Source organism: Hirundo rustica, chromosome 14 (genome assembly GCF_015227805.2).
Source record: "Hirundo rustica isolate bHirRus1 chromosome 14, bHirRus1.pri.v3, whole genome shotgun sequence".
NCBI classification, from domain to species: Eukaryota; Metazoa; Chordata; class Aves; order Passeriformes; family Hirundinidae; genus Hirundo; species Hirundo rustica.
In genome coordinates, this window is record NC_053463.1 from 1,095,726 (window position 1) to 1,109,159 (window position 13,434).

The window sequence follows — 13,434 nt, forward strand, 5'->3', positions numbered from 1 at the left end:
GTTCCAGCCAGGTCACTTAAATCATTAAAATGAGAAGGAACCGCATGGGCTGGATCCCAGCAAAGCAATTTGTAGCTCATTCTTCCTTCCGATGAAATTGAAAATCGGTCTAACTTTGAAGTAAGAGCTTTGTACCCTAACAATGAACCAAGCCTATGCAAAGAGAGGTCGGGCACATTTTTATGAGAGCTTGGAGGCAGCTGGAGCAACAGCAGGAAGGTGTTTGGGGATAGCACTGTGCCAGGAGCAGCAAGGACAGAGAGATCATAATCTCTCCATCCCCCAAAACGACCCCAACATGCCTCAAAGTCCCTACAGAACAGTTTGAGCGTGGCAGCAGCTTGTGTTGGTTGGAGAAGGCTGGGGATCTTTGCTTTAGGGCTGAAAATCTGAAGGACAGAGTCGGGTGGGTCGCTGCTGTGATGGTGACACTCCTGCAGAACCACATTGAGATACTTATGGCCATTTCAATGTATTTTGGAGGAAACATTGCTTCCCACAGCTTTGCCTGGACAACGGGCGCACTTGCAATGTGGTGACTGATTCACCCGAGCAGCCACTTGGACGCCGCAACACATCATTCATGGCTGGATTCGGCCGTTCTGAACCCCAGCTCCCGGCTGGATTCGGCCGTTCTGAACCCCAGCTCCCGGCTGGATTCGGCCATTCTGAACCCCAGCTCCCGGCTGGATTCGGCCGTTCTGAACCCCAGCTCCCGGCTGGATTTGGCTGTTCTGAGCCCCAGCTCCCGGCTGGATTCGGCCGTTCTGAACCCCAACCCGAGGCTGGATTTGGCCATTCTGCAGAACTCCAGCCCCAGCCTGGATTCAGCCATTCTGAACTCCAATCCCCGGCTGGATTCAGCCGTTCTCCTGAACCCCAGGCTAGATTCGGCCGTTCTCAACCCCAATCCCAGGCTAGATTCGGCCGTTCTGCAGAATCCCAACCCCCGGCTGTATTTGGCCGTTTTGAAGCACTCAAATCCCCGGCTGGATTGGGCCGTACTGAATCCCAATCCCAGGCTGGACTCTGCCGTTGTCAATCCCAGTCCCAGGCTGGACTCTGCCGTTCTCAATCCCAGCCCCAGGCTGGACTCTGCCGTTCTCAATCCCAGTCCCAGGCTGGACTCCGCCGTTCTCAATCCCAGCCCCGGCCCCGCTCTCCGCCCCCGCCGGGCCCCGCCGCGCTCCCTCCCGCGGGCCGAGCCCGGCGCTCTCCGCCCACCCCCGGGGGCGGCCCGGGCGGCGCTTCCCGGCCCGCGGAAGTGATCCCGGGCAGGGCCGAGCCGGGAGGAAGCGGAGCTTTCGGACTGAGGCGATCCCCGGAGGAGGCGGCGATCGCGGGCAGAGGCGATCCGGGAGGGAAGCGGCGCTCCCCGGCGAAGGCGATCCGGGAGGGAAGCGGCGCTCCCGGGCGGCCCCACCATGAAGCTCATCATCCTGGAGAATTACTCTCAGGCCAGCGAGTGGGCGGCCAAGTACATCCGCAACCGCATCGTGCAGTTCGGGCCCGGCCCCGGGCGCTTCTTCACGCTGGGGCTGCCCACAGGTGGGTGCCGGGGGGCGGGCGCGGGGCCGGGGCCCTCAGCCCCCGCTGAGGCGGCCGCTCCCCGCAGGCAGCACCCCCCTGGGCTGCTACAGGAAACTGGTGGAGTATTACCGCAATGGGGACCTCTCCTTCAAGTACGTGAAGACCTTCAACATGGACGAGTACGTGGGTGAGTGCCGCAGCCACCTGTCCTCCTGTCCTGTCGCCTTTGTCCCTGCCCGGCAGTGCAGGGCCCTTAGCCCGGCAGAGCCCGGCGGTGCCCGAAATCCACCTGTCCAGGTAAGAGGGACAACAATTTCACAGAGTTACGGCATAAATTAGGAAGGAAAAGACTTCTGAGGTCATCGAGTCCAACCTGTGACCCCACACCACCGTGTCAGCTAAACCATGGCGCTAAGGGCCACGTCCAGACTTTCCTTAGACACCCACAGGGAATTAGCAAAGGGGGACAATTTGAAAACCTGTGGGAAAAAAAAATTGAAATAGGTTTGAAAACGTATGGACAAAAGTGGATGCTGGGTGTTGGCCGGTATTGCACACACTGTTAGAGACCCTGCTGTGTGTTAGCTGCACTCAGGTGCTGACCAGGTGCTGACCAGTTTATCACTGCAGGCTCAGTGTGCAGCATTAACTTCCACCTTTGCCCTGGGATTATAAAGGTCCCTTACAAGGACCAGTGTGTTCCCTGAGTGCCCTCTGGTATCTCCTGCTGAGACAGCAAAGGACTGTCATTTCTATCACGGTGAAACAGTCTCCTCAGAAGAAATAGATCCAAAGGTGAAAAAGAAAGAAGCTAAATATTTGCTAGTGCTAATTTTATCCTGGTCAAAATGGTTTTTTTGTGAATAATCCCAATCAAGCAGCATTAGGGAATAAGCAGTCCAGTGAGGGTTTACAGCATTCAAGTGGGGTAAATATGCAATAATTATATAATAATTAATATTTCCCAGGCTTCTGCACAGTTTTTAAATAACTCTTACTAATATGAAATGGGAAAAGAGCTGAAAATGTGCTGACAGATGAGGCACAGCACACACCTGCTTTTTGAACATCTGTTGTATGTTAATACGGGCACGTGCCTTACAGGAGGCGATTTTAGTTCTGGTATTTAGGGAAATAAAAACAACTCTGAAAGCTGAGGGTGTGACAAAGAGCAGAGAGAGCAGTGCTCTGTCACCAAAGCCACTGCAGGGGTATGAAGTTATGGCTGATATTGTTCCAGTTGGCTTCAGCCCTGCGTGTTCTGTTACCAGGTCTCCCGAGGGATCACCCCGAAAGTTACCATTCCTTCATGTGGAATAACCTCTTCAAGCACATTGACATCTCACCAGAAAACGTCCACATCCTGGATGGAAACGCCCCTGATCTCCAGGCAGAGTGTGATGCATTTGAGGAGAAAATCAAAGCAGCTGGAGGCATCGAGCTCTTTGTTGGAGGTGAGAACCCGAGAGCAGCAGCTTCTAAACCCTGTCCCAAAGCCGTGCCCGTCCTCCCCAGCTCTCATTTATTGTCAGGGTTGTTCATTTGCAGTGAAACCCACCCCTCAGCCCATGGCCCTGGGCACTGCTGTGTCCTGGCAGCCTTGTGTCCCCACGCACCACTCCCAGCTTCAGGTCTTTCAGTGCAGTCAGCGAATCGTTCAGGAAATGTTAGCAGGAGAAATGGGAAGGGCTAGAACAGTACAAATATGGAGTGTTTATCAATTACCAGTGGCAACAGGAAGCTGCTGGGAGTAGCTTTTCCCACACAAGCTCTTCCCATCAGTTTGCCATAAGGTTCTGCCACCTACTTTGCTTTGATGTTGTCCCAGCGCAATCAGGGAATTGTCTGGTGGCTTCGGAGGGGGCTCCTGCTGTTGTTCCTACCAGACACAAATCTGAGCTGGAGCAGAGGAATTGCAGGGTTTTTTCTGTGTTCCCGGGAGCACTGCCTGTCCTTCTCCTGGGACAGCTCCTGACCCTCTGCTGTCCCTGTCCCTGTCCCAGGTATCGGCCCCGATGGTCACATCGCCTTCAACGAGCCGGGATCCAGTTTGGTGTCCAGGACACGAGTGAAGACCTTGGCCATGGACACCATACTGGCCAATGCCAGGTTTTTTGATGGTGACCTCTCCAAAGTGCCCACCATGGCTTTGACAGTTGGAGTAGGCACTGTCATGGATGCCAGAGAGGTGAGGAAATGAGCAGTGGCTTCCTGCAGTCCCTCTGGAGCAGCCAAAGGTTATCCTGTTATGGAGCAGCCACGTGTCCAGGGTATTCCTGCCACAGAGTGCCTGATCCTCCTGTCCTCTGGCATCCTGCAGCACCGAGGAGAGGTTCTTGCTCGGTCTCTGCTGGCATTTGTTTGTGTAACCCTGCAGCAGCTGTTCTCCCCAGGGAGCCAGGAAAGTTTGGGAGGGTGTCTTTGGTTAGGAATCTCACCTGGAGAGTAACTGCAGAGGTCGAGTTGACGTCACACCGGCTGCTCATGAAAACTGTGTGGGAGCACTTTTACTGGAGTCTACTTGATCTACACTTGTCAGATCTCAGTGTACAGGTGCCCAAAGGATCATCCCAGTGACCCAGCAGGCTGTGATTTCACAGAGAGCTGAAGCAGTCAGAGGAGTGGCTGTGGGGAGGGTGACAGGGGTGTCCCCATTCTCAGCTTGGCAGGGTGTGGTTGGGCTCTCCCTGACTGTCCCTCTCTGTGTCTGTGGGTGCAGGTGATGATCCTGATCACAGGAGCCCACAAAGCCTTTGCTTTGTACAAAGCCATCGAGGACGGTGTCAACCACATGTGGACGGTGTCGGCCTTCCAGCAGCACCCCAACACCGTGTTCGTGTGCGACGAGGACGCCACGCTGGAGCTCAAAGTCAAAACTGTGAAATACTTCAAAGGTGAATGTTTGACCAGGCCCCGCAGCTGTTTTGTTACATTTTTAGGAGCCACTGTTGCTGTATAATTAACTCCCAAAGGAGTATATCCCTTAAATACACCACAGTAGTACAAGTGTGAAGGTAAATGCTTAATGCTTGGTGTGGGAGCAAAGGCACAAGCACGACAGTAATGTCTAATTCCATTAGCATCCAATGAAGGAGAACTTTCCTTTACTATGTCTACTTAAATTGTGTTTTGCCTCTCTCCATCAGGTTTAATGCTGGTTCACAACAAGCTCGTGGAGCCCTTGTACAGCATGAAGGAGATGGGAGCGGAGAGGAGCCAGTCCAAGAAGCCGTACAGTGATTAATGTGCTGGGGCAGTGCTGAACCAGCTGCTGCAAACAGCCAGGAGAAAAGGGAATTGCTGCAGAAACTGATCTCGTGTTTGTTCCTAAATTAGCAGAATGATCATATGGTTCCTTCTCTCCGTTAAAGAGACAGATGCCAAACACCTGCCTTAATGAACCAAAGGAGGATGGGATCCAGTGTTCTGTGTTCCACAAACTTTTGCCACCAACTCATTCTCTGAAGGAAATGAAGAATGAGCTGTTTGATCTGTGAACTGACTGTAATCATGGACTGAAGGCTGCAGAACTGAAATGTGTTGCAGAAACAAGTGGGTGATCACTTTGGGGTGCATTCCTTGCAGTTAGGACAAGTACCTGGTGTTATTCCTTCCTCCTCCCTGAAACACTCTTCCATCAGAATCCTGGAAAAGAGGATTGTCCAGCTGGAGAAGGGAAAGCTCAGAGCAGCACCCACAGCCACGAGAAGGCAGCAAGAGGATGGAACCAGGGGGAAGATGAGAAGGGACAGTGGGGCCTGAGTGGACACACGATGCTCACGCTGCAGAGGATAAAACCCCAGTGTGGGAGCAGCCAGGCAGTGGGACAGGATCCCCACGGCTGGGCAGGCTCTCTCTGTAGGAGCTTGCCAAGACCTGACTGGATGAAACCCTGGCTGAGCCCTGCTTTGAGCCACGTGTTGGACTGAGACCCCTCAGCAGAAGAGGCTGCAGCAGCCTCCCCACACGGGGTCCATGGTGCAGCTCAGGCACCTGAGGATGTCTCTGCTGTCACACACAAAGCCCTTGTTCGTGTTCAGGCCCAGGTATGATTTGCTGAGCCTGGTGCTCTCTCTTCTCTAGGATTTCCCGTTTCTCTAGGAAATGCCAAACCAGCCCCAAAGAAAACACTCTGCTCCTACTGGCTTCAGCCTCTGTTTAATTACAGACACCCCACACAGGTGGACAACAGCCAAGACCCCACCACTGCTGAAATGTGATTCCTGGGATTACTATCCAATGCTCTCACACAAGGGGCAAGAAAACTGGGCAACATTTATTTTCTTTATACAGAAATTTTATAAGTTGTTGATCTGCAATGTAACTTTCTTCACTAAACGTCTTTAAATTTTTTTAAATGGTGACATTTGACTGCACCTGGTGCTCGGTCTCAGTGTGCTCATGGTACCAAAGCTGTCCTGGAGGCACTTTGGTGGGAAGAGCTCCTGCTGCTCCCCCTTCCTTGCCCTTGGCAGGTTTTTCTCTGAGGGTGGGAGGGCATTTGCAGGCATGGAAATCCCATGAGCTGAACGCATCCCGTGCCAGCTCCGGGTGGGAGCTCTGGGCTGTCCCATTCCCAGGAACACCTGGGCACACCTGAGCTGCCAAATCCATGCCAGAAGGAAGACAAACAGGGACACTGTTTACCATCTTAAAGTGAATTTAGTGCATGTGAAAGGTGCAGGAAATACAGCTCAAACCACACACAACGTACACTTTTCCTACACACTGACCTAGAGCTTCAGCTGAGGTGAGATTTGTTCTTCCTTTCATCTTTTTAATCTCTGTGCCAGTTCCAACAGTGCAGACAACTCCTCTGCACAGGGAACTGAAGCACCACTCATTTTGGCATCACACCCCAGGATAAATTCATTAACTCTCAGTCAGAACTGAGCTGTGATCACCCTGAGTTCCTGAGGAGTCTCAGCTCCATCCAGGCCCTACTGCTCTTGAACACAGCACATGCAGCTTTAGTTTCCAAATAAACTTAGACTGTTCTGCAAGTGGAAAAACTTGTAAAAAAATCAGTGTTTGCCTCCAGTAATCACCTTCATACTCTGAAAACCACTTGCTGAGATTGTAGGGGAAAGAGTTTGGTTTCTGAAATAATTTGAAGTGCAAACCCAGTAGAAGTAAAAGATCTAGTCCAGAAGCAAAACTATCAACAAATTTCTTATATAAAGAGTTAATAAAAAATAAATTACTTCATCAACTGAGAACACAAGGTAAGTGTCAGTATCTCGAAGAATTCAAGTTCATCTCTTCCTGATACTTTTCACCCTCTCACTGGTCACATCCTCAGCTCACTGCCTTGGCACTCATCCCTGCCAAAACAAGGACAGGCAACGTGAGGGAATCCAGCAGCAACACTGGGAGTCTCCAACCTCAGAGAATTCCCTGGAAATGCCTGCTGGTCATTTTCTGCCCAAGCTCTCAGGGATGCAAAGGCTCAGGCACAGCAGCCAGCGAGAAAGGTTGGGGATAATCAGCTTTAATGTCATTAGAAAGTACCAGTGACAGAGCCAGGAGCTGCTTTTCAGAAAAGCACATCAGGGAATTCATAAAAGCAACAAACTTTGTTGCTGAACACAGAAGAAATTTTCTGTCTTGTATCAGAAAACTTCCCCAGTCCAAGCAGCTCCAGAGAGAGCACTACAGCTCCACCAAACCACCCAAACCCCACAATATTTATGATCCAAGAGTCTCCAAGGGTCAGTCTCCCTAAAGGAAACCCCCAAAATACTTCCAGGATTTGAGGCTTCACTTTTGTCTTGGCTTTTAAAAAAGGGGCACCTCTCGGTATATATTTTTCCAGTGGTTTTCCAATTTCTGACTTCTTTAATAATGGACATGTTTGTTTGGGCATTCCATGATGATGCTGATCCCAGGATGGGAAAAAGTCTCCTTTGGTTTTGGCAACAGGCTCTGAGGTGCGAGTGTCCTGCAGTGCAGGGCAGTTACCACTCTTCTCTCACGCAATGGAAGGGAAAAGCAAACAAAGGACACACAAAAAGCACCTGCCTCTGCTTTGTTCACCTTTTGGTGCTGGAGGAAGCTACTGATCATCATCTTCCGCTTCCCAGAACTCCCCATCGTCGATGTGCATGGCCTGAAACAATCTGCAAGACAGAAAATCAGTGATATCAGGGCGTAAAACAAGTCAAACACGTTAAAAAAGCATCACCCTAAATGCAACGACAGTACAGCAAGTTCCCCTGGTTTTCTCAGTATCACCAACCACCATCCGTGGAAGGGGCAAGAGAGGCTGAGAGGCTGCCACTGTCACCCTCCTGTGACCTGCCTGTCCCCTCTTGGCTCTTCCCCAAGGGAACGTCAGACAAATCTTCCCCAAATCCTCGAGCTGCTCCTGAGCCCTGGCAGGGAAACGCTTCCCTGCAGGCTGTGGCAGCACAGAAAGGGCGAGGCCATGACCTGACCAAAAGTATCAGGAGTAGGCTCAGAAGACTCCTCCGGAATTTTAAAACCAAAGTTCTTTAAAAGCAAAACCACGCCCTGAATCACTCCTGACTTTTACTGTTAGTGCAAATATTAGAGAGGAGAAACCGCGTCTTAAACTGTAGCTACAGATTTCAGCTAAGAATCTGGGAGAGACTAAGGAAAAGTAGAAAGCAGTGTTCCCGCAGTGGGGGAGGCCCCTGGAGCACCGACCTGTTGAAGCAGGGGGAGGAGGGGTCGTTGAAGTGCCGGTAGGGGTTGGCCCGGGACAGGGAGCCCATGCAGAGCCAGCAGAAATACTGCATGCACCCTGTGCAGGTCATCTTGTTACAGCCATCCAGTTTCTGGGGGAAAAAAACCGAGAAATGGTGATGACAGAACGCTGCTGTGGCAGGCTTCAGTGCCCTCAGCAGCAGAGCAGTCAGTGAACACATCCCCCTGGCTCCACCACGCACTGGTGTGTTACTGGGAGCTGGAATGAGCACTGGAATTTGGTTATAACACTCAGAATATTGGAGATTAGTATTTTTCTGAAGCTGGGTTGATTTCCTGGTTCTAGTGTGAACCAGAGATAGTCTGGAACACCTGGAAAACAAAAGGATTCATAGAGGTCCAGAGTCAGTCTGGATCTGCTTAGTGTGGGAGCCTGAGCAGCAGTCACTGTTTGTACTCCAGGCCCCGGGATCCACAAATATCCCCTCACCTCCTTTTCCAGGTCACACAGAAATGGAAAGTTCTCGTGGTATTTCCTAGAGCTTCCCTCTCCCTAGAGGCTCCAACACACCCAGAATTGCCTCCCTGGGGGTTATTTTCTGTTCCATGATTCCCCAGCCTTTCCCTCCTCACTCACCTCGATGTGGGTCCCACAGCAAGGACAAGACTTGGAGTTCTTCTCCAGCCATTCCTTACTCTCCATCTCCTCCAGGGCTTTCTGAATCACTCTCTTGCCATAGCGTTGTTCCAAAAATCTTTTATTTGTCTCATCTGCTTCTAAATACTCGTTCCTCAAATCCATTAATTTCTCTGGGGGGAAAAATCAAACCAAACCAGACAGCTTTTGTAGGATATTAGATATAGAAGTCCAACTAATTGCAGCATAAAGATTCTCAAAGAGCAATAATGTCATGAATTAAAAAGCAAGAAAACTATTAAAATACATAAGATGATAATATTAAAACCACTCTGCCCCAAAATGCAGCAGTTTTACACTGCTTTATTATAATAGAGATCTGTTGATGGAATTAAAACGATGTAAAATAAAATAAAAATGGAAATATTTTTTTTCTGACTATATATTTCATGAAATTCTGTCACAGGATTTTGAGGCCAGGCAGAGAGAGAAGCCTCCACCTGATTTCAGTATTAACTGACAATAAGTAGTGAAAATATCAGGTAATTCTTCCCCTGCCACAGCCTCTCAGCAGTTTAGGGAGCTCCTGAGCCAAGGAATCTCACCAAAGGAATATTTAATTGCCAGTAACAGCCCCCCTCCTCCAAAGGGATGCGCCTCTCAGAAAGCTCAGGGTGAGGAGCTCCCCTGCTCCTCTTTGGACTTTCCCACCCAGGATTTAGCTGTGTGTGTGTGTGAGCCCAGGGGGAGGAGGCTCACCTGCAGTGACCTTGCAGGGGGACACCCCGTGGTAAGTCATCTTGCAGAGGGTGCAGAAGGCGTAGTTGCAGCAGGAGCAGATGCCCATGGTGCAGCCGGGCTCCTGCATCACGGGCGTCTGGCAGCCGGGCCGGGGGCAATAAACCACGTCAGCCATCAGGTCCAGGCTGGACTGCAGCAGCAGGCGGTCGTAGCGGGCAAACAGCTCCTCCCCAACCAGCTCCTTCACCTGCAAACAGCCACAAGCACGGGTGGAATCCTTCACCACGGGAGGAATCCTTCACCTCAGGGTGCCCAGAGCAGCTGTGGCTGCCCCTGGACCCCTGGCAGTGCCCCAGGCCAGGCTGGACACTGGGCTTGGAGCAGCCTGGGACAGTGGGAGGTGTCCCTGCCATGGCAGGGGGGCACAGGATGAACTTTAGGGTCCCTTCCAGCCCAAACCAGTCTGGGATTCTCTGATTCCTTGCATCTGTAATTGTGAGCCTGCTGCAGCTACAAACAGCAAGTCAGTGAAAAGGTACCAACAGCTGGGATGAATCCACTTTAGATTCTCCAACAGGTCACAGGGGGTCAAGGATCTGCTCCCAGGGAACAGGACGAGAGGACACGGCCTCAAGCTGTGCCAGGGGAGGCTCAGGTTGAACATCTGGAGGAACTTCCTCATGGAAAGGGTGGCCAGGCCTTGGCAGGGGCTGCCCAGGGAGGTTTGGAGTGCCCATCCCTGGAGTGTGCAAGGATGTGGCACTTCATGACAAGGTTTACTGGCATGGTGGGAAGGGGTCAAAGGCTGGACTTGGTGAGCTTGGAGGTCTTTGCCAACCTAAACGGCTCTGTGATGGCCAATGTCCACCACGCAGAGCCACAGCCTGGCCCTGAACTCGGGTCAGTTCCAGAGCTCCAGAGCCCCTGTGCACGGGAATTACCTGGCCTGGGGTGGCGACAGAGGAACACTTGGGCTCGGGGCAGTTGAGGCAGTGCACCTGTCCATCCCTGATCTGGATTTCAAAGTAGTCCTTCAGGCAGGCTTTGCAGTAGACGTGGCTGCACTCGGTGAAGTGCATGCACTCACTGCCCAGCTTCTCACAGAAGCAGATACTGCACGAGTACATCTTACTGTTAAAGCACTTCCTCCTCTGGGCCTGGTCGAAGTCCAAGATCTCCCTGATCAGACTGGACAAGGACTCCACATCCTGCACGGCCCTGGCATCCACGGTTTCCTCCTCAGCTGTGGCAGAGCCCGTGGCACCCCCGCAGTCCTTCCCAGCCTCGAGGGGCCCCGCCGGTGCCCGGCTCTGCCCCTTCCCCTGAGGGCACATTTTCAGCTCGTATGGCGATGAAATATTCAGGTAATTCAATGTTTCCTCCTTCAGAAACTGCACCCAGGCAAACAGGACCACACAGCCTCGGTTCTCTTCCCACACATTGTCCAGGTGTTTGCAAAGAGCGCTGAGCTGGGAAAGAACAAAGAATTCCTGATTTCAGTAGGTTTGAATAACTTCTTACTGGGCTCCTCATACAGTCCTCAGTGCAAACCGCGATCTCAGATTCAACAGTGTTTATCCATAAAATACACATAAAATAGTTCTCACAGATGCAAGTTTTCCTTCCTCAGCATAGTAGTCAAATGTAAACCAGCAAGAGACAAAAGAAGAACCAACTGAGGAGGAGCATCGTTGTTTTTTTTATTTTGCTTAACCGTTAACAGCAGTCAAAATGTAAAAAATCCTCTGCAAACCTGGGCCTGGGAGAGCCATTTCCCACTGAGGGTGAACACGGGCGGGGAGGTGGATGGGTAGTCAGGAGGGAACTCAAAATTCAGCACGAGGGGAGGCAGGAAGCACACGGAATACTCGAACCCGCTGCTCTGGAGGCTCTCTGTGGAACTGCCTGAGCCAGGGCCCACCGAGGCAGTGGGAGAAAGAACAGGAAAATGAAAACTAACCAACTGTTGCTGTTTCTGACAGCACCCAGTGTCTGTTAGCTTGATATATTTCTGGGGTTAAAACTATTTGTTCCACCCTAAATTACAAAACTCTCAGTGCAGTAAAATGTCACAGGGTTGGAGGTCTGTGATTAAAACACTTAAACAGTGGCACTGTGAAATGTCAGATCCTGCTCAAACCAGGAGCCTGGAAACACATATCCTTGGGGGAATAAAAACCCAATCAATGAACCTAATTATTCTGAAGAAGTGCTATCACTCATCTGTGATTTTAAAGTCTACTGAAGACGTTCTGTGTATGAGGCTTTAACAGCTCAAACACAACCCCCAACAAGCACAGCTGAGGGTGAGCCACAGCTTTGTCCAGTCACTGGTCACCCCCCAACAACCCCCTGAGCTTGGTAAAGCCTCCCCTGGGATAACACAAAACATCTCAACTCACCCCTCACAAAAATTTTGAAGTCTTGAGGCAGCTCCAGACAAATTCTTGTTTCTCCTCCTTGGGCAGACTCTGCTCTCTTAAACTCATCCTCATCGTAGATGCTGGCCAGAGCCAGCAGCTCGTCCTCCTGAGCCTCCTTGTCCTCTGAAGACATTTAACTTTTCTGTAGAGTTACCACCACTCTGCAACATCAACCAAGTTAATGCATCCAAATCAATTATTCATCTGAGGCATCTTATTTTTTTATAGCATAGTAAGCTTTAGAAAAGCCCAGGTAACCAATCTAAAACAACGTGAAATATAATTAACGTATTTGACAGGTTGAAAAAAATATTGGTAGCTTTATAAAATTTAAAAAAAAAATTGAAAAGTCAGAAAGCAAACTGTGTGTCAGTAAGTAAAGACAGCTGTAAGAGGAGAAATAACGAAATATGGAGATGGCATGGGTGACACAGGGACATTTCACTGATGGCTGGAAGAAAACAGACCCCCCAAAAACACATGAGAAATTAATTAGAAACAGTAGCTCTTGTCCAGTGCTCTAACGCAAACAGGGAAACAGCCCCATTTGTGATTGAAAAGACCAGAAATAGGTTCAAATCCTGCACAGGCATCTGGCAGATGCACTCGTGGAGCATCTCAGCTCTACATTCGGGGAAATAAAGCCCGTCTGGTGGGTTACCTTTGGAGTCAGAGCAGCGCAGAGGCAGAGCCGAGGAGCCGCTCCCTGAGCATCCCCCCGGGGCCGGACTCTGCTCCTCCCTCAAGGCACGGACACGGCGCTGCTGAGGGGAAACACCCGCGGCGCCGGCACGGGCTGCGGACAAACAACAGCAACAACAGCACCACGGGCTCGCGGTTAAAGTCCCCTCGGTGCCCCCGCGCCCCACAGCTCGCTCAGGGCTCGGGGCTCATTCCCAGCCGCAGGAGCAGTGACCGAGCTGCGGGGCCGGGCTGGGCCGGGGCTCCGGGCCGGGCCGGGCCCGACCCCGCGGCGACGGGTCCGGAACGCGTCCCGGGCTCCAGGCCCAGCTCCGCCGTCACTGCGGCGGCTCCGGCCGCTGCCACCGCGGTGCCCCGGCCCGGCGGCCCCCGGGGAGAGAGCCCGGCCCTCACCCGCTCCTCACCCGCTCCTCAGCGGCAGCCGCGGCCCGGCCGAGCGGGCCGGGGACGGCGAGGGGGGCCCGGCCCTGCCCCTCACGGAGCGGCGGCGGGGGGGACGGGGAGGGACGGGACAGGAAGGGAAGGCACGGGAAGGGAAAGCACGGGAAGGGAAGGGAAGGGACGGGAAGCGCCGGCGGGAGGAGGAGGCGCCGGCCCGGCCCCGCAGCTCCCCCGGCGGCCGGGAGGGCCCGGCCGGGCCAGCCCGCGGTGCTCGGCGCCCGGTGCGGGCCCCGCCTGCCGCCCGGCCCCGGCCCCGGCACGGACCGAGCGGTGCTCGGGCACCGACCGGGC

At 52.4% G+C, this 13,434-nt stretch overlaps 2 protein-coding genes across 5 annotated transcripts; one reads left to right on the forward strand and one right to left on the reverse strand.

Moving 5' to 3' along the window:
* The first annotated feature begins 1,281 nt into the window (after nt 1–1,281).
* On the forward strand, nt 1,282–5,892 carry GNPDA1 (glucosamine-6-phosphate deaminase 1). The gene is made up of 6 exons (XM_040078192.2): nt 1,282–1,548; nt 1,616–1,717; nt 2,802–2,984; nt 3,534–3,718; nt 4,250–4,424; nt 4,677–5,892. The coding sequence occupies exons 1-6, from the start codon at nt 1,425–1,427 to the stop codon at nt 4,772–4,774; spliced, it is 867 nt and encodes a 288-aa protein (XP_039934126.1). The 5' UTR covers nt 1,282–1,424; the 3' UTR covers nt 4,775–5,892.
* On the reverse strand, nt 5,825–13,125 carry RNF14 (ring finger protein 14). Of its 4 annotated transcripts, none has more exons than XM_040078191.2 (9): nt 12,662–12,932; nt 11,980–12,161; nt 11,331–11,482; nt 10,519–11,046; nt 9,596–9,824; nt 8,837–9,009; nt 8,200–8,330; nt 7,567–7,649; nt 5,825–6,854 (listed from the first exon to the last, which is right to left on the reverse strand). In XM_040078191.2, exons 2-8 carry the CDS (start codon nt 12,131–12,133, stop codon nt 7,586–7,588), a joined length of 1,431 nt encoding a protein of 476 aa, XP_039934125.1. In that variant the 5' UTR covers nt 12,134–12,161; nt 12,662–12,932; the 3' UTR covers nt 5,825–6,854; nt 7,567–7,585. The 4 variants fall into 4 exon arrangements, with proteins under 4 accessions (XP_039934125.1, XP_039934123.1, XP_039934122.1 ...); XM_040078189.2 differs by having other exon boundaries at nt 7,552–7,649; XM_040078188.2 differs by lacking the exon at nt 5,825–6,854 and adding an exon at nt 13,107–13,125 and having other exon boundaries at nt 6,868–7,649; nt 12,662–12,796.
* Nucleotides 13,126–13,434: the final 309 nt, after the last annotated feature.